The sequence below is a fragment of the Oryctolagus cuniculus genome, chromosome 4 (assembly GCF_051225735.1).
Source record: "Oryctolagus cuniculus isolate XC-2025 breed Fujian yellow rabbit chromosome 4, ASM5122573v1, whole genome shotgun sequence".
NCBI classification, from domain to species: Eukaryota; Metazoa; Chordata; class Mammalia; order Lagomorpha; family Leporidae; genus Oryctolagus; species Oryctolagus cuniculus.
Window position 1 is genome coordinate 143503947 of NC_142870.1, and position 26271 is coordinate 143530217.

General features: G+C 41.0%; 1 protein-coding gene across 15 annotated transcripts in view; it reads right to left on the minus strand.

Annotated features, from left to right (window-relative positions):
• ARMC8 (armadillo repeat containing 8) overlaps window positions 1–26271 on the minus strand; it is an 862269-nt gene that overhangs the window by 71946 nt on the left and 764052 nt on the right. For 11 of the 15 annotated variants that reach the window (XM_089332200.1, XM_070072756.2, XM_017346800.4 and 8 more), the window contains 2 exons: window positions 14405–14481; window positions 1858–1929 (listed from right to left, as the gene is read on the minus strand). In XM_089332200.1, the coding sequence (XP_089188326.1) occupies window positions 1858–1929; window positions 14405–14481 (149 nt within the window). The remainder of the gene's footprint in view (window positions 1–1857; window positions 1930–14404; window positions 14482–26271) is intronic. The other 4 variants (XM_070072762.2, XM_070072760.2, XM_070072758.2 and 1 more) reach the window with 1 other exon arrangement.

Below are 26271 nucleotides of genomic sequence, written 5' to 3' on the forward strand. Positions count from 1 at the left end.
ATGTGAACCCCTCTGGGAAATGGTTGTTTATGTCATCAGCTAATTCAAAAAAGAAACAAGGTGGGGGGTATCTAGGAAAGGCTTTCTTCATTTTGAGCAGAAGGACTACCACGGATTCTGAGTTCATCATAACTCTAAATCTCAAGGTTGTCCACATGCAGACTCTGGAGAAACAGCAGGACCACAGTCTATGTTATCTGCCCCTTCCCACTGGGTCTTTTCAGAATATGGAAACTCCCAAAATATGTGCTGTCAGGTCATTTTTTAAATCCTTATTTATCTCACTGATTTGAAGGCAGAGAGCTGGGCAAGAGAGATTTGGATCTCCCATTAGCTGGTTCACAACTTAAATAACTGCAACAGCTATGGTTGGGTAAGGCCAAAGCTAGGAGTTCAGAACTCAATCCAGGTCTCACATGTGGGTGGATGACAGGGATCCATGTACTTGAGTCATCACCTGATGCCTCCCAAGGGCGTTTTAGCAGGAACCTGGAACTGGGAGCAGAACCTAGGATTCAAACTCAGACACTTGGATACGAGATGTGGGGATTCTAAGCAGTGTCTTATCCACTAGGCCAAATGCCTACCTTTGCTATCAAATCTGAATTCAAATTAGCAATGGATACTAAATCCACAGCAGTAATATTGCAAGTGCAGAGGTCTAGCCTAGAAGGAATAGAGTCCTTGTGAGCTCTTCAAACAAGGGAAGTTGATCTTTCTACAAATTCATTTGAGCAATGAGGAAACTCCCATTTCTACTCCACTCAGATTATCAAATCACCGTTCCCCTAACCCTAATCTTTTATCAGTTACCACTATTTTCTTTATGTTCTAAGAACTTATGTGTTCCCTAAAGCACTTTTTAAACATTGAAGACAAATTCCCTAAGAAAAGCTAGTGAGAGGGACTGGCATTGTGGTGCAGCGGGTTAAGCAGCTGCTTGGGATACATGCATCCCCTATAGGGGTGTTCATTTGAGTGGCCGGGGCTACTCTGCTTCTCATCTATCTCCCTGATAAAGTGCCTAGAAAGCAGCAGATGATGGCTTGCATACTCAGGTCCCTGTCACTCACATGGGAGACCTCGATGGAGCTCCTGGCTCCTTGGCCTTGAACTGGCCCAGCCCTGGCTGTTGCAGCCACTGGAGAGGTGAGCCAGCAGATGGAAGATCCCCATCCTTCTCTCTTCGCCTTTCAAATAAATAAATAAATAAGCCTATTAAAAAATGGCTGCTGAGAGCTGTATTAAATATATGTTTGAGGTCAGTGATGTTAAAAAATATTAAAATCGCCAATCCTATCTCAAAACTGAAAAGAAAAAACTATGAAAAACTTTTATCGATTGTACACAAACGGTTCTGAGTAGAAAAGACAAAAAGGAAGCTATACAATTGTTATTGCCTGCCAGTCGAAACTTATTAGGTCATCAGAAGAAGAAATCAAGTTTCCTATGTTAACTTTAAAAACATCAAATCCCAACAATCAGATTTTTTTTTAAATAAAGAACTAAAAACCAAGCATAGTTTTTCTCTCTAAATTCTAAAAGGTCTTGAGAACCCTAAAACACAAAACTGCAAGGGCTCTAAGGAGATGGGGAAGAAAGATTGGTGTATTTGGCTTACATATCCAACAAATCCTCACATTGTAGGGTGAATGATCTTCCTTTCTAAAAAAATACGAATACATTTTATTCCATTCTCTATTTTTTTTTCTTAGAGATGGTTCATTTCTTTAAAAAATGATTTATTTTAAATATAGGATAGACAATATTGGAGAAAATACATCTTATGATTGAGAATAAGGAATACCTTAGTAACTTAGTATGAATGGCAGAAAAGGGATTAGATAACAAACACACCTTGGAACAGCTCCTAAAACAATGAGGTTGGCTTTCTGCTTGTTGTTTCCAATTACAGCATTTTTCATGTCTCTGAACACAGTGGAAGAGAAAAAGGTAAAATCTGTTAAGACATCACTGAAAAAAAAAAAACAAAGATCAATTCATTCCACTTCATGCAACACCTTAGACTGGCATGAATACAAGTTAGGGACAAAGTCAAAACACTGATTCTTTTTCACCTGGAGTGCTAAAGAGGAAAGAGATAGGTGCTAAGTGAACACGGGGAATGTAAAACAGTGTAGTTGTGTGAAAAACTGGCAAAAGACTGCCAATATTGACAAAGAGTGGGGACTTCTTCTAAAAAGTGCACCAATTCTTCACATATAAAGGAATACAGGCCCCCTTGCACTCACAGCCCTGTGAGTAGGGAGTACAAAAAAGCCAGCCTGCAGAATACATCCAACTTGCTTCAGGGATCACACCTGTTTTTTCCCTTTCTCTCACTTCCTCAGGACTGAGTATTCTTATGATTCCACTTTGTTTGCTTTATTGTCTTATTGGCCGCACCTCTTTGGATTTGGTTTTGTTGCTTTCTTAAATGACTACTTTAGAATCAGTGAAGTATCTTCTAATTCCTGACAATCTTGAGACGGATTGCAAGAATCTTGCAAGTGTACTTCCATTTCCCATCCATTTTTTGTGCTGTTGTCTCATTTTATTTTAAAATGGAGAATATGACACATTATTACTCCTTTTGTTAAGCAGCCAATCAACTTTCAAGGAGATTAAAAAGAAAAAAAATTGTTTATCATTTATTAACCAGCATTTTTTTAATTCTAGCTACACAGAGCTCTTTATTTCACCAACAGCAAAACTCAGTTCCACAGTAAGAGTGCCTCTACCAATGATCAATTAGCTCACACAACTGTGGTTGGTTCCAAAAGACAGGAACAGAAAAGACAAACAGTCCAAAGTAAACACAGTACTACTAATAAAATACTATAAAAGACTCCCCTCTTCATCAGTACGGCTGTCCTAATATAGGACACCAGAACACCATGTAGTTCTTATAGTACAATGGTTCCCAAAGCAGGGAAGAGGGCAGCACAGCCCCCATGGAGCGCTTCAGAAGTTTGTCAGAGTGTTTGGGACATTCTGGTCACAGTGTTTTTGTTTGTTTGTTTGTTTTTTAAGATTTATTTATTTGAAAGAGTTACAGAGAGAGGCAGAGCCAGAGAGAGCCAGAGAGAGGTCTTCTATCACTGGTTCACTTCCCAAATGACTGCAACAGCCAGAGCTGAGCTGATCCGAAGCCAGGAGCTAGGAGCTTCCTCCGGATCTCCCATGCAGGTGCAGGGACCCAAGGACTTCTACTGCCTTCCTAGGCCATAGCAGAGAGTTGGATCGGAAGTGGAGCAGCTGGGACTTGAACCAGTGCCCATATGGGATGTTGGTGCGGTCTGGGGCTTTAACCCACTATGCCACAGCACCAGTCCCCGGCCATAGTTTTACAAACAGAAATCACTTTCCGCAATTTTTAAGAAAATCGCACTTTAAAAAATATTGTGCCTATTCTGTAAATAAAAGATATGTACTTTTAAAATCAAGTTATTCATGTTGGAAAATCAGATCAACAGCACAGTGACACTCATAGTATTTGAGTGATCAATATCACAGTCTATGAGGCAGGTGCTGTGGCGCAGTGGGTTAAAGCCCCAGACCGCAGTGCCATCCTACATGGGTACTGATTGAGTCTTAGCTGCTCCACTTCCAATCCAGCTCTCTGCGAATGTACCTGGGAAAGCAGCAGAGCACTGCCCAAGTCCTTGGGTGACTGCACCCATGTGAAAGACCCGGAAAAAGTTCCTGGCTCCTGGCTTTGGATTGGCTCAGTACCAGCCACTGTAGCCATTTGAGAGCGAGCCAGTAGATGGAAGACCTCTCTCTCTTTAGCTCTGTCTTTTAAATAAATAAAATAAACCTTTAAAAAAAAAAAAACACATACTGTATCAGTCTACATTTGTAACTCTTGCATTCTCATTACTCATTAAGTTCTCTACTGTTATTAGGCCTAAGCATTTACAATATTATAAATTTTAATTATCATAAAGAGAAACTTTTACATCTCTTTTATATTATAAAAGCAGAGAAGGACTATATTATTTTTGGAATTCTGTATGTGAGTTGCATTACTATTAATTTAAGGATAGTACAGAGGCATTACAAAATATTTATAATAAGAGAAAGTTAGGCCTAAAAGTGTTAAATCATTTTAACTGAAGTTCTTAGCTCATCTGCTTCTTTCATATCCCAAAATAAGCTCCCCTTAACAGTTGTCTGGTATCTCTTCTGACTTTCTCTCTTTTAGGTGGCAGGGCTGTATAAAATATGGGGACCCTTGGAAGTTATAACTCTGAAAAAGTTGTACACTTAGCAAAATAGGACTTTACAGAAAGATGTGAGGGCAGGGGAATTACTTTTAAAAAAGCAACAAATAAGTATCTATTTGTAGCATGAAATATATCACAGGCATTAAAAAAATTAATTCTCCTGAATACCAGAAAAATACTGCTACAACTGGTGATGTGCAGGGTTCTCCTCACAAGGTTGTGAATGACATTTTTACAAGTCTTGAGCCAAACACTGAAACTAATTTTTTTTTTCTTTCATTAGTTCATGGCCCGAGAATGGGTCTTCCCTCCCCCCACCCTACTCCCATCCACCCTAGCCTGATCTAAACTTCTCTGTGAACTCTCCCTCACATGTATAGATTTTTTGGTGGGGCAAGAGACGCTCAACTGAATGAAGTTTCTGAGGTTTCATTAAGTCCTGAACGCCATTAAAGCCTCAGGTAGCAAAGCATGGGTAGTAAGAGATTGTACACCCAGGCTCCAGGCTCCCTATGTATGTCTGCTGTTTTCTTCTCAGAGTCTTAATTCCTCACCGCCAGCTTACAGACCTTACCGGGCAGCTTGCCACTTATTTTCATTAGCCTTCCTTCTCTTCACATGTGCTGTTCACACTAATTAATACTCACTGGTCCAGCAGCTGTTTATATTTTGTGCCAGGTGCCATTCTGGGTACCTTCTCTAATCTGAAACTCCTAACTCAAATATTTCCCCAATTTCCTCTCCATTCTTCTTAAAGCAGAAATGAGGTGTCCCTACAACAACTAATGAAACCATTCCAAACATCTGAACCAGGCCAAAGTAAATGTTTTTACAACAATGGCAAACAAAAACCCCTCCAAAACCAATTTTCCAATTCTCTGAAGTTTTTATACATAAAAAGCACGTGAGGGCCAGCGCCGCGGCTCACTAGGCTAATCCTCCACCTTCCGGCACACTGGGTTCTAGTCCCGGTCAGGGCGCCGGATTCTGTCCCGGTTGCCCCTCTTCCAGGCCAGCTCTCTGCTGTGGCCAGGGAGTGCAGTGGAGGATGGCCCAAGTGCTTGGGCCCTGCACCCCATGGGAGACCAGGAGAAGTACCTGGCTCCTGCTATCGGATCAGCGCGGTGCGCCGGCTGCAGCGCGCCGGCCGCGGCAGCCATTGGAGGGTGAACCAACGGCAAAGGAAGACCTTTCTCTCTGTCTCTCTCTCACTGTCCACTCTGCCTGTCAAAAAAAATAAAATAAAAAATAAATAAATAAAAGCACATGAAGGAGGCAGCCAATGGCTATAAAGTAAACGTAGACTAAAGAGAATACAATTAATAAAAGGGGCCAACATCTAAACTCCTACCCTGACTCTGATAATATACCTATGCTAGATAAAGAAAAAAGATGCTACTGTCCAGGAAATAAAGTCCATTCAGTTGTTACCACAAAAGGAAGCTGGTAGTTCATTTCTATGAAAAAGTTAAAACTTCTTGAGCATACTCCAACACAGAATAAAGGCTAGATTACGGAACTGACTTCAGAGGCAACAGGAACGCAACTTTCAGTCAGATGAAGCTTTCCTCAGTTTCCTGGATGTTGCTATTCTCCCTCACACATTCCCCTGGCTAACTTTACTCATTCTTCAGGTCTGAGCTTAGATGTCAATGTCACCTCCTTCAAGAAAGCATGCCCTAGCACCACCAGGTCTGGCTTAGATGTCCCTCCTGGTGCCCTTTCTCATAATACACTCATCATTTTGTTAGGATAAAAGTGTATCTCTTGAGAGGGAAGAAAGCCAACTTGACCTGGAAAAATCAGAAGTAACTGGCAAAGGATCATCAATAATAGTGACTCCAGAAAACGAAAAAGTCTTTAGTTTTTTGTATTACACAAACTCACAGCTATCATCCTAGATGGGAGCACAACGAAACTATGCAAGATGGGGTTGGCATTTAGCGTAGCCGTCAAGATGCCCACTGCCCTGTCAGAGGGCCTTCTCTGGCTCCTGTCTCCAGCTTCCTGCTAATGCTCACCCTGAAAGGCCGAGATGAGGCTCAAGCAACTGGAATCCTGCCACTTACACGAGACACCAGGATTAAGTTCCTGGCTCCTGGTTTTAGTTGTTGTGGGCATCTGAGGAGTGGATATGAGTTCTCTTTCTCTCCATCTCTTTCTCCCTCTGCCTTTCAAATAAATAAATAAATCTAATTTTTTAAAAAATTATGTAAGAATTCTATATTATCTTAAAGTTTACACAGCATTTCATACTCATTACTTTATTTCATTTTCATCAAAACTTTGAGTGCTATTAATCCTACCTTATAGAGAAGGAAACTACAACTCAGGTTTGGGGATTTTTTTCAGAACCCCATGTTAAATGACAGAGCCAACCTTAACCCATGTCTTTATCCCAAGTGTTTTCTCCACTGCCCCCAGCACAACAGGCATTTATTTACAACAAGCTGAGGAAAAAGACAAATTTGGTGAATCCATTTCTTGTTTTCTCCTGTGTTTCAATTTTACATTTTTATGGAAAAGACCGAAGAAGTGTAATCTCATTCCTACCAACGTTTAATGTTTGGGTGGTGGGGGAGGAGAGGCTAGGCAATGATCTAGTTACATTCAACATTGAGTTTTGAGCTAAGCACTGCGCTAGGTGCTATGAAGGATACAAAAATATCACACAATGGGGTGCCTGATCTGAAGAGTTCACAATCTCCAAAAGACAAAACCACACTAACATATATATATATTATAATATATATTATATATAATATATAACATATATATTATGTTATTATATATAACAGTGTTATATTATAACTAGAATGTTTATAAAGCCAAGGAAAGTAGATAAATAAGTCTAACAGGTTTTGAGGCAATGGTAGGAACTAAGATGAACCTTAGAAAGTGGTCAGGACTTGGAAAACTGGAAGGGGAAGACAAAAGGAAAAGTCATTCCTAGCACCCCACACTGGGAATAAGTATGGCATGTTTCTGGGCCAGTGTGAGGCATGAAACAAAGTTAGGACAGTGACAGGGAGAAGAGACAAACTTAAGGGGGGATGGATTAACAAACAATCTTGCTTCCGAGCAGAGAAGGGACATGATGGAAACAATGATCAAGGAAGATAAGCTGAATGTGGAATGGACTCGAGCACTAACAATTCCACAGTCAAGTGGGCCAATTAAGTGGCTGATACCCACTTTAAGGTCCCAAGACACCTGTGCCTAATATTATCATAGCATTCATCAATCAAGCTACAGTGAACTATTGCTTTAGTTCTCTGATATCTACAAGAGACTTCTGGATCATCCAGAATCGTGACTGCATTATTATTATTCATCCTTATATAACCCCACATGAGTACAATGACAGGCACTTGATAAATATCTGTCAAAGATATCCATCTAGGCATCTGGTTCTGTGACACTGATTAGGGTAGTAGCCACTGGAATCACTAAAACAAAGGAACATTTCGGGAAGCAGTTAACAAGGTGACTTAATATGTACAGGAAATCAGTATGTGACATGTCTGGAGTGACTACTTCCTGTCAGGACACTAGGAAACTTAGAGAAGAACTACCTTAGCAAGGACTCATCTTGACCACAGACACTGAATCATCCTTAAGTAAGATAAGAGTATCCAAGTAGAAAGGCTTTTAAAGAAGGAGCCTTGGAGATACCCCAATTTGGGAGGATGGAAGAAAAGGTGTCATTACTGGAATGTCTCAAACACACATTTGTCAAGGAACATTTTCAGCTAACATCTTGCTAGAATCTTAAATTCTAACACTGATAAACAGACTTAAACGTACCCACTTTTACATGACCTTTATGTAACCTTTATGTTAACCTTTCCTTTGAGAAAAAAAGACTGAATATTTAAACAACATGTAAAGTATCTACCACCACAACCTAAGTATAGACTACAGTATTCTAAGGGTCATTAAAACCAAGAGACAAAGTAAACATTAAGCTTTGCTGTTAAAATAACAAAAGAAAAACAAAGGACCTATACCTATTAAAGAAACAGAAGTTTCAGTCAACTAATAATCAAAAATAATATACAATTTAACCAAAAACCTAGCATCATCTAACAACAAAATTACCTTTCCATTATCAAAGGCTTGGGTCCTAAGCTAAAGATTAATTTTATCATCTTCATTCTGAACCAGTATCAGTTTTCATTTACCCAAAAGAGCCCTTGTTTGGAGCACTCTACAATCATTTTTGGTCTAATTGGTATAAAGTAGTGGAAAAAATATACCTGATACTGAAAACTACAATCTGAGAATGAAGTGTGACTTACTTATGAAAACTCAACTGCTCATATGACAGTCATTTAAGATTTTTTATTTATTTTGCTTGAAAGAGTTACACAGAGAGAGAAGGAGGCAGAGAGAGAGAAGTCTTCCATCCAATGGTTCACTCCCCAGATGGCCGCAACGGCTGGAGCTGCGCCAATCTGAAGCCTGGAGCCAGGAGCCTCTTCCGGGTCTCCCACGTGGGGGCAGGGGCCCAAGGACTTGGGCCATCTTCTACTGCTTTCCCAGGCCATAGAAGAGAGCTGGATTGGAAGTGGAGCAGCCAGGTCTCGAACCGGCGCCCATATGGGATGCCGGCACTTCAGGCCAGGGCGTTAACCTGCTACATCACAGTGCCGGTCCCTCATATAACAGTCTTGACACAAGAGGGAAAAAATATGTATTTGTGGATGTCCAGAATAAGGCAACATTGTAAACGACTCATAAAATTATTTAGACTTTGGAAATTAAACACACTCAGTGTTCTGCTCCTTTAATTATGATGATGCTCTTTTTGGAGAATGTAACATCCAAACATTCAAGTACAATAATAAGCTTTCAGTTACCAAGCATGGTTAGGGAATGAAGTAAGTTCATATTCTAACTAAAGTTACCACTACCATATGTGATCTGCCAATTTTAAAAGAATTAGATAATGATGATCGATTATTCCAACTGAAGTTATTTTTTGTATAAACTTTTGACTAAGGAGGCACTTGAGAAACTCACAGTGAACTTCAGCTCAAGTCAAGAATTTCTATTAATGCGTAAATTGAAAAGAACTGAGAATTGAGAGCAATTTAGTTCATTCTTATAAATAATGATTTAATTTCTAGAATACATATAGTTTAAGATACAGTCCTGATATGCATAAAAATCATGCTAAATCTGGGGCCAGCGCCATGTCTCACTTGGTTAATTCTCTGCCTGCGGCGCTGGCATCCCATATGGGCGCCGAGTTCTGGTCCTGGTTGCTCCTCTTCCAGTCCAGCTCTCTGCTGTGGCCCGGGAGGGCAGTGGAGGATGGCCCAAGTGCTTGGGCTTCTGCACCCTCATGGGAGACCAGGAAGAGGCACCTGGCTCCTGGCTTCAGATCAGCACAGCGCCAGCCGTGGCGGCCATTTGGAGAGTGAACCAATGGAAGGAAGACCTTTCTCTCTGTCTCTCGCTCACTGTCTATAACTCTCCCTGTCAAATTAACAAAAATATTTTAAAAACAAATAAAAAATAGAAATCATGATAAATCTACAGTAAATATTTAATCTTTCCATAGCATTTTATGGCTCTTAAATGACAAGTGAATACGTAACTTTAAAAATTAAAGAATGGCTCAGAGATTAGAGTATTTAACTGTTTTGTCAATATATAATTACAAAATACCTTACATTCAAAAATAATGAATTTAATAACTGCCAGCACTGGGGTAGAGCTAACTAAACTGCTACTTGTTATATTGCCATCTCATACTGGAGTACCAGTTCGTGTCCCAACTGCTCTAATCCAGTTCCCTGCTAATATGCCTGGGAAGTCAGCAGCAGATGGCCCAGGTACTTAGACCCTGCCATCCATGCAGGAGACTGGATGGGGTTCTGGGCTCCCAATTCTGACCTGGTCCAGCCCTGGCCCATTGAAACCATTTGGGAAATAAGCCAGCAGATGGATGGATGATCCATTTTTTTTTCTCTGTCTCTCCCTCTCTTACACTGCCTTCAAAATAAATTAGTAAATCTTTTTTAAAAATGCATTAATAACAAATGCCCAAATATTTTTGGAGTATATTCATAAGTTATCTAATTATGTCAAAGAACATAAAAAATGTATTATGTCATAGAACATAAAAATGTATTAATTATACAGTTCTGAAAAGATTTATATGAATGCAGAAATACAGCTTTCCTTATGCTCCAAATAAGTATATATCCTATGCACATATATAAAAACAGCTTATTTGATTGAATTTTATCTGGAAATTTTTGGGTAATCCTGCCACCCTTTCATCCAAATTCTCTGAATTCTGTCTCATAATATATACTTTTAAATTGGGGCCAGCACTATGGCATAACAGGCTAAGCCTCTGCCTGCAGCACAGGCATCCCATGTGGGTGCTGGTTTGTGTTCCAGCTGTTCCTCTTCCAATCTACCTCTCTGCTAATGGCCTCGGAAAGCAGTGGAAGATGGCCAACTGCTTAGGCTGGGCACCTACACCCACATGGGAGACCCAGAAGGAGCTTCTGCTCTTGGCTTCAGATTGGCCCAGCTCTGGCCATTGTGGCCATCTGGGGAGTGAACCAGCGGATGGAAGACCTCCCTCTCTCTGTCTGTAACTCTCTCTCAAAGGAATGAATAAAATCTTTAGAACAAATATATAGTTTTAAATTAAACTCAGGATCACTCAACTACATCTGGTATTAAGATAATCTTTGTACAGGTTTACCTGTAATACTTTAAAAAATAACTAACTTCATTATTTTTGAATTATCCTATAGTTAACCTTTAAGACTTCATTTTATGGGAACTTACACCTTATTGTTCATGCAAGAAAATGGAACCTGTCTGCATCCTACTGACACCACAGGAACATTATTTCCTACACCTAGAAGATTTAATAATCACTATCAAAATAAATTTATTTCATCAGTATAATAAAATACCTCAAAAGACATCTTCTACAGCACCCACAACTGCCTAACTAAATTCACCAGAGAGGTCTAGGCTAGTTTTCTGATTCTACTCAAATTTGAAACTACAGTCATATCTGCTCATATTAGCTTTTGTTTTTTTAAACATGCAATGGATATGTTTCATGGAATATCATTTGGCTTTTTTTAAAATTAATTAATTTATTTATTTGAAAAACAGTGTTAGAGAGAGGAAGAAGCATAATCAGAGACAGAGATATACCAACTGCTGGTTCACTCTTCAAATGGCTGCAATGGCCAGGGCTGGGCCTGAGCTAGGAGCTTTTTCTGGGTTTCCCATGTGGGTGCAGAGACCCAAGGACTTGGGCCATCTTCTGCTGCTTTCCCAGGCCACAGCAGAGAACTGGATTGGAAGTAGAACAGCCTGGACTCAAACCAGCACCCACATGGGATGCTGGCTCTGCAGGTAGCAACTTAATCTGCTATATCACAGCGCCGACCCTTTAACTTTGTTTTTTAACATCAGATTACCAACATAGGGTCACACAGGGATACTCACTGATATTTTCACTGAAAATCACTAAGGCAAAAGTCAGAGCAGGTACTCTAATCACACACATACTCACAGAGTTTAAGCAGCCTTGACTCAAGATCTACAAAAATATTTGGGGGCCAGCACTGTGGTGCAGTGAGTAAAGCCACTATCTACAGTGCTGGCATCCCTTATGGGTGTCGGTTCAAGTCCCGGCTGCTCCACTTCCAATCCAGCTCTCTGCTACGGCCTGGGAAAGCAGTAGAAGATGGCCCAAGTCCTTGGGCCCCTGCACCCACGTGGGAGACCTGGAAGAAGCTCCTGGCTTCGGATCGGCATAGCTCTAGCCACTGTGGCCATCTGGAGAATGAACCAGCAGATGGAAGACCCCTCTCCCTCCCTCCCTCCCTCCCTTTCTCTCTCTCTCTCTCTCTCTCTCTCTCTCCGCCTCTGCCTCTCTGTAACTCTGCCTTTCAAATAAATAAATAAATCACTTAAAAAATTTGAAGTTATTTTTCTTTAAAAAAAGGAATTTTCTTTAAAAATTTATTTATTTATTTGAAAGAGTTACACAGAGAAAGGAAAGGCAGAGAGAGAGAGAGAGAGAGAGAGAGAGAGAGAGAGAGAGAGAGGTTTTCCATCCACTGATTCACTTCCTAATTGGCCACAATGGCCGGAGCTGTGCCATCCTAAGCCAGGAGCCAGGAGCTTCCTCCAGGTCTCCCACATGGGTGCAGGGGTCCAAGAACTTGGGCCATCTTCTACCGCTTTCCCAGGCCATAGCAGAGAGCTGGATTGGAAGAGGAACAGCTGGGACTCGAACTGGCACCCATATGGGATGCCGGCACTTCAGACCAGGGCGTTAACCCACTGTGCCACAGCACTGGCCCCAGAAGTTATTTTTCTTTAATGATGAGATTTAACACAGTTAAACTAAAACCACAGTAACTTCCAAAAAGTGTCCTGCATGCTTTATCATTTAAGAATTTTTTTACATTTATTTATTAGAAGGAGAGCAAGCTAGTATTCCTAAACACTGATTCACTTCCCCAAATGCACACACAATCAGGGGGCCAAAGTCCAGAGTTAGGAATTCAATCCAGGTCTCCCACTTGGGTTGCAGGAATCCAATTACTAGAACCATCACTTGCTGTCTTCCAGGGTCAGCACTAAGCAGGAAGCTGGAGTCAGATTGTGAGCCAGGTATCAAACCCAGGTACTCCTAATTCACCTCCCCTGCTGGTGGAAGCTCAGACTGCAATAAGGGGCAGTTTATCTCATCCGCCTATGCAAGTGATCTCCCTTTTCTGTCTGTTCTATGCTATTCCATAATTAAGGATCTTCTACTCAGTTATATACATGAAATTTTCCTCTTTGAAAGAAAAAGGATCTGATTTTAGAATGGGATGTTTGATACAGAACAATTCAAGTTTCTACTAAATATTGTACTACTAACAAGTTATCTCTAAATAATTCATTTTTAACAACTGAAAATCAAATAGTTCTGATGTTTACATCATTTTTACTTTTTAAAAAATTTTTAAAAGATTTATTTATTTGAAAGTCAGAATTATGGGGGGGGGAGGGGAAGAGAGAGATGAGAGATGAGAGATGAGAGATGAGAGATGAGAAATGAGAGATGAGAGAGAGAGAGAGAGAAACTGATCTTCCATCCATTGGTTCATTTCCCAGATGGCCATGATGGCCAGGGCTGAGCCAGGCTGAAGCCAGCAGCTAGCTTCCTGCAGGTCTCCCACGTGAGTAGCAGGCAGAGGATTAGCCAAGTGAGCCATGGCACCAGCTGCCATATTTAATTTTTTAAAAACATAACTTTCAAGGCCAGTGCTGTGGTATCAGATAAAGCTGCCACCTGCAGTGCCAGGATCCCATATGGGTGCCAGTTCCAGTCCTGGTTGCTCCACTTCCGATCCAGCTCTCCACTAAGGCCTGAGAAAGCAGTAGAAGATGGTCCAAGTCCCCTGCATCCATGTGGAAGACCTGGAAGAAGCTCCTGGCTCCTGGCTTTGAATCGGCGCAGCTCTGGCCACTGTGGCCTTCTGGGGAATGAATCAGCGGATGGAAGATCTCTCTTCCTCTCTCTGCCTCTGCCTCTCTGTAACTCTGCCTTTCAAATAAATAAATCTTTTAAAAAAAAAAGTATAATTATCTCTATCTAGTATGTGGATTGAGAATGTTTCCTCTCATTAAACAGGGAATTTTGGAGAAAAGAAGGGCATTTAGGTTATCAATAGTTTATTTGAATTTCTAATAACTGCTTTCTAAATTTTTATATTCTTTTCATCAGTAAGAGACTCAGTAGCAGGTGGTATTTTAACCAAAAACAAAGTAAATAAAACTTTACCAACCTATTCTTCTACTGCTTTCCAACTGCAAAAGATCATCAATTTTATTTTCTTGCCTTTGTGGATATTAAGGTAGCAAAAACATTGTTATCCAGAGTAAACATTTTTAAAAATATATAAAATAAGTATTCTACAAAAAAATAAAACCAACCATACCAGTTAGTAACTAATAGACAATTCTTTATAGTAAAATATTAAGTCACGAAAGTCAAGTAGTCTTTCCAAAAAGAAGCCAAATGGATGAAAAAAGTTATAAGCTTGCATATTCAGAATTATAGTATTTGGCAGGTTAAAACATAAAAACAAACAAGACTTTTGATAGACTCTTAAACACATGCTACTTACATGACACCTTGTAGCACTTTCTGGGGATCAGGATCAAATAGCCTGTCAACATAGTGGCGACTGCTAGCTGTTACTTCCTAGAAAGTGGGGGAAAAATTATGACATCTGAAGCCATGCAAATCACAAAGTCACAGCATTACCCACAATACCAAACAGCTATATAATCTAACTTAAGGTAGATGTACTAAAATTTCTATGAAATACTTATTATTTATCTCCTTATGACATAGAATACCTAAGCAGATAATTTTTCATTCAGATATCAAAGTAACTACAAACTTCAATGTTCAGTTTAAGATGCCCAAAATCAGTATTTTCCTAAGAATACTTGATTTCAAAAGTAAGAAAGTCCATGGAATACTATTCAAATTGCAATGCCTAGAAACTGACAGAGGATTTACACAGCTTATGATAATTCTGTGTATTTAAAAGTTAGAATTGGGAAATTATTAAGTATTTTTTATAACTGTGAAATAATTCTGAAGAAGGCTTGTGATAAACAGTAAGGGAAGAAAGAAGACACTCAGTTCTCACTAAACCAGTAACCACACAGTAGAGCTCTGTGGTGAGCTGTACAAGTTTTGTCAACAGAAGAACTGAGTATATGTGTGTTTCCTCAGTAACTGTTGGACGTCACATATGTAGGAATAAAACATAGGACCATTGTTCTGTTTGGTATATATTAAAGGAGAAAATCGGGCTCTCAAAGAAAAAGGTGAGGACTCCATGGACACTACACAGCGGGTAGTGTAGGTACAAGAGGACTGATGCAGAGGGACCTGACCACCAGTGGACGGATGTAAGTGAAAAACAAAAATGAAAAGAATTAAATTGTCCCAATTTCTCTAAAGGAAATAATGAACAATTAGGGTGACTTACAGGTCTAACAGAGCTATCTCGTCTGAACTACATAAGGCTGGGTGGAAGCAGAAAGAGTACAAACAGCAAGTGGGAGAAACCTCCTCTTAGCTCCAATGTGGAATTGGCTCTATTACACTGTTTCTTGTAATATTTATTGGGAGGGTAACAGTTTTTCACACTTAATTTTCAACATTCTCTAGAATAACATTTTTAAGAATCAGAGAAAAAGGATTTTTGTCCTCTGCTTTTTCTTTCTGATGCCTACTGGAATATGATTATACACTGCTATCTATTAGCAATAAATCATTACAGGAAAGAAGAAATTATTTTTCTAGTTTACTCATAACCAGAAATCAGTTAAAGAATTGCCGAGACCAAAATGCCAGTTTAAACCTCTGAGTTACTAAAAATACTCTTGAAAACTGCACCAACTCTAGTTTTCTCACAACTTAGCTAATCAAAACCTATGCAGAGTTTCATATTCTGAACTTGCTACACATAGTCACAGGCATCTCAAATATCTGCTTTTACTATGAACTCAATTTATAAAGACCAAACAATGGAAGCAAATAAGTGAAAGTGATGGAAATTCTTCTGCCCATCACAGTGCCATTATAGCACTTGCCAACAGGTCTGTTTCCCACAACATAACATATTTACGTGTCCCAACCTCCTACTTTACAAAGGAGGCATATGATCTTTACCCAGATATCACATCAACAAGTGTTAAGAAGATAAACAGTATACAAATATATCATGAAGACCGGCACCGCAGCTCACTTGGCTAATCCTCCACCTGCGGCGCCGGCACCCCGGGTTCTAGTCCCGGTTGGGGTGCCAGGTTCTGTCCCAGTTGCTCCTCTTCCAGTCCAGCTCTCTGGAAGTGGCTCTCTGCTGTGGCCCGGGAAGGCAGTGGAGGTACCTGCATGGGAGACCAGGAGAAGCACCTGCCTCCTGGCTTTGGATCAGTGCAGTGCATCGGCCATAGCGGCCACTTGGGGGGTGAACCAACAGAAGGAAGACCTTTCTCTCTGTCTCTCTCTCTCTCACTAACTCTGCCTGTCAAAAAAAAAAAAAAAATATATATATATATATAATGAAATAATATTCCAAGAGCAAAAGCTAGAGTAAAGCTGAAGAAAGCAGTTTTGTCATACAAACAGGTAAGTTTTGCTACTTGATCTGAATACATGAGCTTTCTGACATTACAGGAAGTTCTGTGCACATCACACCCTTAGCCTCCCCTGTTCCTTTTCACCTTTGTTTCCCATGGACCTATATCCTCTGAATATGGTTTAAGAGAGGGAAAATGGTACTTAGGTAACTATTTTTGGGGCTTAAGGCACGTATATTAAATAACATAATCTTCCTCCATTAATAATAACTCTCTTTGCTGCTCTGTGTCTATTTCATTCAACTAACACTAATTGGAGTACCTATGGCAAAGCAGTGAGAAAAGCACTAAAAATAAAAAATTTAGTAAGCATAGTCCCTACCCTCAAGAATTCATATCCTATTGCAACTGTGTTTATGTTTTTGTGTTCCCTACAAGAAAACAAAAACATACACCATAACAAGCAGCATGGAGGAGGGGGTTAATAAACTGGGAGAATCAGGAAAGGCTTCTTAGAATTGGCTTTAGAAAATGAGTAAGTGCACTAGGATGGACAAGCAAAACAAAAGAATGAGTCAGAGTCACAAAGCTATAGAGAATGCAAAGTCAACATATTAAAACCATCAGCAGGTACACCAGCTGTGGGCACTGAAAAGACGTGGTGGATAAGGAGAATGTACAACACAACAAGCCGGCCAACAGGCAGCTCATAACTGGGAATTTCAGACTGCCTTTGGGTCAGAGTTCTGTGCTAGGTTACCAAGAAGGTACAAGAGGATGCTAAGGCAGAGCCTTGCATTTAAAGAGCTTACAATATGTATGGAGTCAGGCATGTACACAAAATACAATCCCCTAGGCTGCCCAGATGGAAAGCAAGCTGAAGGGGCATAGTCATGTATTCAACCTTATTTTATTCTGTGCTCTTGCCTAACATATTCACTCAACCGGGTGTCTCTATGGGACCATTCTCGTATTCTACTGCTTCCCTTTGTAGATCAGGTCCTCTCTTCCCTCTCAGATCTCTTGTCTTTCAGAAGGACACCTGGAAGTGTAAAAGCTAGGGACGGAAAGGAATGGGCATGGATATTAAGGCGTCATGTGAGCAAGGACATGAGGAAGGGAGCGGATGAAGTCACGTGGATCCCTGGCAGCAGAGCTTGTCAAGCAGAGAGAACAGCACACGCAAAAGCTTGGAGATGCGAAGTGCCTGCCACAGTCAGAGCACAGGAGGCCATTACAGCTAGAGCAGGATGAGCAAAGAGAGCCATGGGAGCCAGGGTCAAAGAAGATGGGCCCGATGGTAAAAAGCTGCACTGTCCACTACGATAGCCATTGCCCTCATATGGCTTTTTAGCCTGTGAAATGTGGCTGGGGACAGAAATTTATTTATTCTCTCAAAGTTTAATTAAAATTAAAAAACTAATAGTGCATATAATTATCAGAAAACTTTTTTTTTTTAATTTTTTTGACAGGCAGAGTGGACAGTGAGAGACAGAGACAGAGAGAAAGGTCTTCCTTTGCTGTTGGTTCACCCTCCAATGGCCGCCGCGGCCGGCGCGCTGCGGCCAGTGCACCGCGCTGATCCGATGGCAGGATCCGATGGCCAGGAGCCAGGTGCTTTTCCTGGTCTCCCATGGGGTGCAGGGCCCAAGCACCTGGGCCATCCTCCACTGCACTCCCTGGCCACAGCAGAGGGCTGGCCTGGAAGAGGGGCAACCGGGACAGAATCCGGCGCCCCGACCGGGACTAGAACCCGGTGTGCCGGCGCCGCTAGGCAGAGGATTAGCCTAGTGAGCTGCGGCGCCGGCCTATTAGAAAACTTTTAAGAATACCTGGAGCTACCTGGGTATGTGAGTGTACTTATGAAATCTAAATACAAATCAAGTATTACCAATAAAAACTGAACAAGCATGTTTTATAAGAAACACAAGTTTGAAGATTTGATACAAAAAAAGGAATTATACTAATAATTTTTATACAGATTACACATTGATATATATTAAAATTAACAATGTCTTCTTTTTATTTTTATTTACTTGAAAGGCACAGAGACAGAGATGATCCCTGGCAGGTGACAGGGAGAAGGTTAGTCATCATTTTAGCCACCTCTGCATCAGCAAGAAGCTGGATCCAAAGAGAGTTAGGACTTGAATCCAGGCACCTCTGATAGAGATGTGGGTATCTCAAACAGCATTTTAACTGCTGTGCTAAACTCCTGCTCCTGTTTGCTTTTTATTTTTGATAGCACAGTTGCTACAAAATTTTAAATTATATACATGGTTTGCATTATTTCCTCCACTGGACAACACTGGTAAAGAGCCCTATGGGTCACTGTAAGGATCTTGATTTTTAAGGCATGAGTTAGGAAGTCGTTAGAAGATTCTGGGAAAACAGATACATTACTTAGGGTTTTAAGGATCACTTCTGGTGGCAACCGTAGGAACAGACGAATGTATGCAGAAAGGGGTACAAGACAAAAGCAGGGAGACTAGGTAGGAGGCTATTTCAATCCTGAGAAAGGTTGGTATTTCAGAGATGATGGTAGCCTGGACTAGGGCAGACACTGTAAAATTCACTTGGCTTCCAGATCACTGTTGCAGTTTGAAATGATTGTTAAATTGGACGTGCTGTTGGTCTAGATGTGGGGTATGAGAACAGAGGGTAATACTTAAGGTTCCTGCCTGAGCACCTGGAAAGACTGAGTTGCCAGTTCATGAGAAGGAGTTTGGGGGAGGTTCAGGTTTGAGTGGGAAGTTCAAAAGTTTAGCTTTGGACACATCAGGATTGAGAATCCTATTAAACATTCAAGCAAGGACGTCAAGCTAGCAGTAGACTATTAACTCTAAAGTTTAGGAAAAAGCTGTGGGCTGGAGATACAAGTCGGAAGTTGTCAGCACATAAATGGGATTAGTTCACCAAGGGAGTGATCTGGATAGAGAAGACCTAAAGATGGTGCTCTGCAGCCAGCGTAGGAGGGAAGAAATCCAGGAAGCTGTATCAGAATGTTTCGAGGATGGAGTAATCAACAATAGCAAATACTCGTGATCTGTAGCAAATGATGATGATGAAGACCTGACCACTAGATTCAGGAACCTACAGGTCAAGAAATCTTGACAACAGCAGCAAAATCTGCTTGGAGAGGGTTTAAGAAACAGTGGGAAAGAGAAACTAGAGAAAGTAAGGATAGACAATTCTTTCAAAGAACCCCACTGGAAAGGGAGTGAAGAAATAGGGTAGTGGCCGGCGCCTCGGCTCACTAGGCTAATCCTCCACCTGTGGCGCTGGCACCTTGGGTTCTAGTCCCGGTCAGGGCACCGGATTCTATCCAGGCTGCTCCTCTTCCAGCCCAGCTCTCTGCTGTGGCCCGGGAGGGCAGTGCAGGATGGCCCAAGTGCTTGGGCCCTGCACCTGCATGGGAGACCAAGAGAAAGCACCTGCATGGGAGACCAGGAAGAGGCACCTGGATCCTGGCTTGAGATCCACGCAGCGCGCCGGCTGTAGCGGCCATTTGCGGGGTGAACCAACGGAAGAAAGACCTTTCTGTCTGTCTCTCTAACTCTGCCTGGGAGGGAGGGGAGGGGAGGGGAGGGGAGGGGAGGGGAGGGGAGGGAAGGGAAGGGAAAGGAGGGAGGGAAGGGAAGGAAGGGAGGGAAGGGAAGGGAAGGGAAGGGAAGGGAAGGGAAGGGAAGGGAAGGGAAGGGAAGGGAAGGGAGGGAAGGGAGGGAAGGAAGGGAAGAGAGGGAAGGGAGGGAAGGGAGGGAAGGGAGGGAAAGAAGGGAAGGGAGGGAAGGGAGGGAGGGAAGGGAGGGAAGGGAGGAAGGAAGGAAGGAATAGGGTAGTAACAAGAGGGAGAAGTAGAGTTGGAAAATATTTTATTATTTTAAGGTGGAAGAAAAGATTTTATTTTTTAAGGTGGAAGAACATGTTTATTCACTGATGGAGAACTTTTAATTAAGAAAAACTGATGTTGTTCTGAAGCAATGTTCATGAGTAACTGAGAAGGAATGGGATTTCCTGACCAAGTAGATCACAGAAAGTACAAAACACAGAAGTAATTAATTAGGGATACAGATCTTGCAGCAGTTCTCATTGGATTACATCTATTTTCTTTTTTTTTTTTTAAGACTTATTTATTTATTTGAAGGCAGTTACAGAGAAGCAGAGGCAGAGAGAGAGAGAGAGCAAGAGAGGTCTTCCATCCACTGGTTCACTCCCCAGATGGCCACAACAGCAGGAGCTGAGCTAATCCGAAGCCAGCAGCCAGGAGCTTCTTACGGGTCTTCCACGTGGTACAGGGGTTCCAGGACTTGGGCCATCTTCCACTGCTTTCCCAGGCCACAGCAGAGAGCTGGATCAGAAGAGGAGCAGCCAGGTCTCAAAACAGCGCCTATATGGGATGCCAGCACTGCAGGCAGTGGCTTTACCCGCTATGCCACAGTGCTGGCCTATCATCTATTTTCTAGAGTAAAAGTAGGGGAAGAAAAGTGGATAGTCTGAAGAAAGAGAACAAGTAAGACACTGAGTGGGCCAGGAAAATGTACCAAGATGCCAGGGAGGTCTAAGAATCCTCTTCAGATTTGAAATTATGAATTTCAGGAAAGAGATGGGTCTGCAAACACCAATGAGGAGCAAGAAGGACCATTACTCAGCCAAGTAATGGGAAGGATATGGGAGGAAAAGAGCCACTAGCTGAGAAGACTTCAAGATAGTTTGGAAAAGCAAATCATCAGGTGAAAAGGCCAGTTCAATTCAAACAAAAAGAGGGACGTGTTAGGAGGCTAAGGATAAAGGAAGCCCTATGAATGAACAGAAGAAAGGGATCTAGACAGAAGAGCTGACAGAGCTATTTGGGCACAAGAAATGACCTTAGATCTTGGGCTTCTTGTATTTAATGCAAGCAAAGATAAGAAGCTTAATCTTGACAACTCCAAGGCAAAGAACAGAGGTAAGGATGTGAGTACTGGGAGAGAGTAAGAATGGAAAGAATTTGGCGATCTTTCCTCATTCTTGCCAACAACAGTGTGGAGACTGGGGACAGATAGTTTGATGAGGGTACTTCTTGTTTATTCCAGAAATATTACAAGCACTGAGGTTCCTTCTTTCCCCCTAGATGTGGAAGCATGAATGGTAGGTGGGGTTGTCATGTTCTGCTCTTACAAAAAATGGCTTCACTTTCATTTCAAAATATGCTCTTCTCAGTCTCTTTCTGTAGCCTCCAGTAGCTGAAACACATTTGCACACATGGTAATTCTTCCATCAATCACAGGAAGAACGTGCTAAGCAGCCAGATAAACCTTAGGGTACAGTCTGTGTCCATGAGCAAGTGCATAGCTAGCCAGAGCCAGACCTATGAACTCAGCCTTTTGGAACTGGACTTTGAACTAAGAGCTTTTGTCATCCCTCAAAATTTGACTCTGAACCCATGTTACATACTCAAAACTGCAATAAAGCCAACACAAACATTTACATTAAAAAAAAAAAAACTATTACAAATGCAGCTGTTTGGCACACTAGCTAAGACTTGGGATCCCTCATCCCACATCAGAGTACCTGGGTTTGACACCCAGCTTCCAATTCCAGCTTCCTGCTAACACACACCCTGGGAAGCAGCAGATGACAGCTTGAGTACTTGGGTCCCTGCCACCTACCTGGGAGACCTGGCTGAAGCTCCAGGCTACTGGTTTCAGCCTGGCCCAGTCTTGACTGTTGCAGACATCTGGATATAGAACTAGCAAATGGAAGATCTTTGTGCCTTTCAAGTAAGTGAAAATAAAAAATTTTAATAACCTATTACATTTTATGCTTAACAATACTCCCCCCAAAATTATATTATGTGAAAGTGTAGATGGATTTTTCTTTTATTAAAGTGGCCATGTGTAATGGGCAGCCACTGACATGCCTCCACAATGATCCCTACCTTCTAGAATTCATGCCCTCATGCAATTCCTCTCCCTGAGGACTGGACCTACTAACTCAGTCTTAACAAACAGAATGCAACAGAGGTGATGGGATGTCATTTCAGAAACGTCAGAGTTCTCCTGCCCACATTCCCCTTTCTCTCTGGCAGGAGCTAGTTGCTAGGCTGTGAGCTGCCCTACAGAGAGGCCAGATGGCAGGGAACTAAATCCTGCCAACACGAGAGTGAACTTGGAACCACATTTTCCCCAAAGGAAGTTTTTAAGATTAGACTGTGGCTCCTACTGACACGTTGAATGTAACCTCATTAGAGACCCTGGACCTTTAAGATAATATTTTAAGCAGACAAGTTTCAAGGCATTTCCTACATAGCAACTGGTAATTAATAAGCCTTCAAATGTATCATCTAAATTGGGATAATTTTAAGAATAAAAGAGAGTACTGACAATTGTCACAGAATTATATATAAAGACAAACTGTACTGTATCATCACTTCACCTTTTATTCATCTTTAGTACAAAAGAAAATAGGAAAAACAGACAGCAGAGAATACTGGTAGATGTTATGAAAAGCCAAAATAGAACAGACTCTAATTGCTCCCTGTGAATAAACTACCCATGATTAGGATGAATTTAAGCCACTCTTTTGAGGAAAATATTTTTTGGAGGGTTTTAGCTTTTAGAAATATCTGAGTCAGGTCAGTGTTGTGGCACAGTAGGTTCTGTAAGCTGCCACCTGCAATGCTGGCATCCCATATTGGAGCACAGATGAATTCAGGCTTTTCCTCTTCAAATCCAGCTCCCTGCTAATGTGCCTGGGAAAACAGCAAAAGATGGCCCAAGTACTTGGGCCCTTGACACCCATGTAAGGGACCAAGATGGACTTTAGATTCCTTCTTTCAGCCTGGCCCAGCATCCATCATTGTGGCCATTTGGAGAGTAAGCCAAAAGATGGAAGATCTTTCTCTTTCTTCCTCTGTCATTCTTTCAAATAAATACACTTTTTCTTTTTTAAGTTGAGTCCTTTTCAGAAATTTTTATTTTTTTCAATTTGAAAGGCAGAGAGAGAGAAAGAGAGATCTTTCAAATGCCTCCAGTGGCCAAGGTTGGGTCAACAGATGACTCACCAGTTACAATAAAACATCCCTCCCCTCCCCACTTAGAAGGGTTTTGAATGACAAATGGTTAATTCCCAGACTTGCCATGAATAGGATTTCACAAAAATAAATACATAAATAAGTAAATCAGGAGAAATATTTAACTAAAGTTTTGAGCATGAAATTATATTAAATTTTAAGACAATGAGGAATTAGTTTAAAAGCTAATAAGAAAATACCAACATTTTATTTTAGTCTTGCCATATGTATTAAAATATAATGTTCATTATATCTTATACATTCAGCCTCAGCCATCATAAGTTAAATGAACAAATGATTGCATTTTCTAGACTTAAGTTTGAGTCCCAGTTTTAATGCTGTGCAACTCTGGGCAAAAATGAAATTCTGAGGGGCAATGTATAGCACAACAAGTCAAGTCACCATTAATATTCCATATAAAAGTGCTCATTCCACTTCTGGCTGCTCCCTATTCAGCCCAGCTCCCTGCTAATGCACCCAAGTAAGCAGTAGAAGTTGGCCCAAGTTTCTGGGCCTATGCCCCTCACATGGGAGACCCAATGGAGTTTCAGGTTCTTGGCTTCCCAGGCCCAGCCCTGGCCACTGTAGTCATCTGGGGAATGAACCAGTGGATGAAGATCTGTCTCCTTCAGATAAATAAATAAATAAATAAATAAATAAATAAATAAATAAATATTGTTTTTAAAATGACACTTTGAGGCCAGTGTTGTGGTATAGCAGATAAAGCTGCCTTCTATGATGTCAGCATCACTTATTAGCATTGATTTGAGTCCTGGATGCCCCACTTCTGATCCAGCTCTCTGCTGATGGCCTGAGAAGAGCAGCAGCAGACGGCCCACCCAGCACGCACATGAGAGCCCTGGATGAAGCTCCTGGCTTAGGCCTGGCTAAGCCCTGCCCTTGTGGCCACTTGGGGAGTGACCCATCATCCTAATCAAAGAACATGCTAAGCAGCCAGATAAACCTTAGTGTACAGTCTGTGTCCATGAGTGAGCACATAGCAAGCCAGAGCCAGACCTATGAACACAGACTTTCAAATAAATAAGTAAATAAATCATTTTAGTAAATTTTGAAAAAGATTTTTTTGTTTGAAAGGCAAAGTTACAGAAAGAGAGGGAGAGATCTTTCATCTGCTGGTTCACTCCCAAAATGGCCAAGCACCTGGGCCATTTTCAGCTGCTTTCCCAGGCACATCAGCAAGGAGCTAGATTGGAACTAGAGCAGCCAGAAAGAGAACTGGCTCCATAGCACTGGCCCAAATAAATAAATCTTTTTAAAAATGACGTTTTGGGACTGTTAATTTGATTATAAAATGGTGACATTATCAGGGCTTAGCCTGTAAAGCTGCCGCCTGCAGTGCCAGCATCCTATATTGGCGCCAGTTCGAGTCCCAGCTGCTCCACTTCTGATCCAGCTCTCTGCTATGGCCTGGGAAAGCAGTGGAGGATGGCCCAAATCCTTGGGCCCCAGCACCAGTGTGGGAGATCCAGAAGAAGCTCCTGGCTTCAGATCTGTGCAACTCCAGCCATTGTGGCCATCTGGGGAGTGAACCAGCAGATGGGAGACCCCCGCTTCTGTCTCTGTAACTCTGCCTTCCAAATGAATAAATAAATCTTTAAAAAAAATTATCTCATAGCTCTGAATATGGCTCAAATGAGAAAGCATACAGGAAAATCTCTTGTAAACTGTAAAAGCACACTACAAATACTGATTGTATTTTAAGAATTCTATTTTGTACAAAAAAATACAATTTTTTGACAAATATATGGATACTCCTCTTAGTTATTTATATTCATGATTAAAGCCCAATTATTCACTCCACTTGGGGAATGAATCAGAGGATGGAAGGTATTTATCTCTTTCTGCCTTTCAAATAAATTAAGTACATCTTAAAAGTTATTTATTTAATATGTTACAGTTTACAAAGTATTTTCATATCGAATTCCTCATTTAATTCCTATGCTCCTTAGCAATTAAAATCTCACAATTCCTAAAGGGAAATTCTGACCACATAAGAAATAAATGCTTAAGCCAGTGACTATTAATCAAATGTAATAAATTAGCTTTCAAATTACTAGAACCTTCAAGAAAAAAATTCTCTGTAATGTTCATCACTCAGCACTATCAGAAACTCCTGGTGTAGAAAGAAGAAACACAAACACAAAAATAGGATGTCTGAACTCTATGAAGACTCAGTTTTAAACCTATTTCAGACAGAAATTCATCATATGAGTATCTTTAATTTATCAGGTATTAAGCTAGGTGCTGTAAATAGATGAGATAGAGTCCCTTACTCCAAGGAGTTTATTAACACAGAAAAGACAGACAGGTATGCAAGCATTTTACAAGTCTAACTTGTAACAAGTAGTTAGTGTAACCATAAAAGTGAACACAAAGTAAAAAGAAAGCTGAAGATACAATGAACCCAAATTTGGAGTCAAGTGGAAGGTAAAGTCTAGCCATTCAGGATGATTAATATGAAAGACTTGTATTAGTTTGCCAGATGAAAAACAGAGGGAGGGGAAAAAAAAAAGACTAAGTACAGAGCACAACACATGTAAGTTGGAGTTGTGAACAGGGTGTGTTTGAGAAAGAAAATGTAATTTAGTATTACCATGACATGGTACATAATTGGGAATACAAAACAATAAAAACAATGCACAGTTGTATTTCTGTCAGTCAACAAATTCAGTCAGTCAACAAATATTTAAACAGACATACAGCACTGTTCAAAGCAATGAACAGACACCCACCCCACCCACCAACAAGCTCACATTTGCAGAGCGTATATCTTGGCCAAGGAAGACAGAAGAAGCAATAAATATAACCAAGTGATATAGT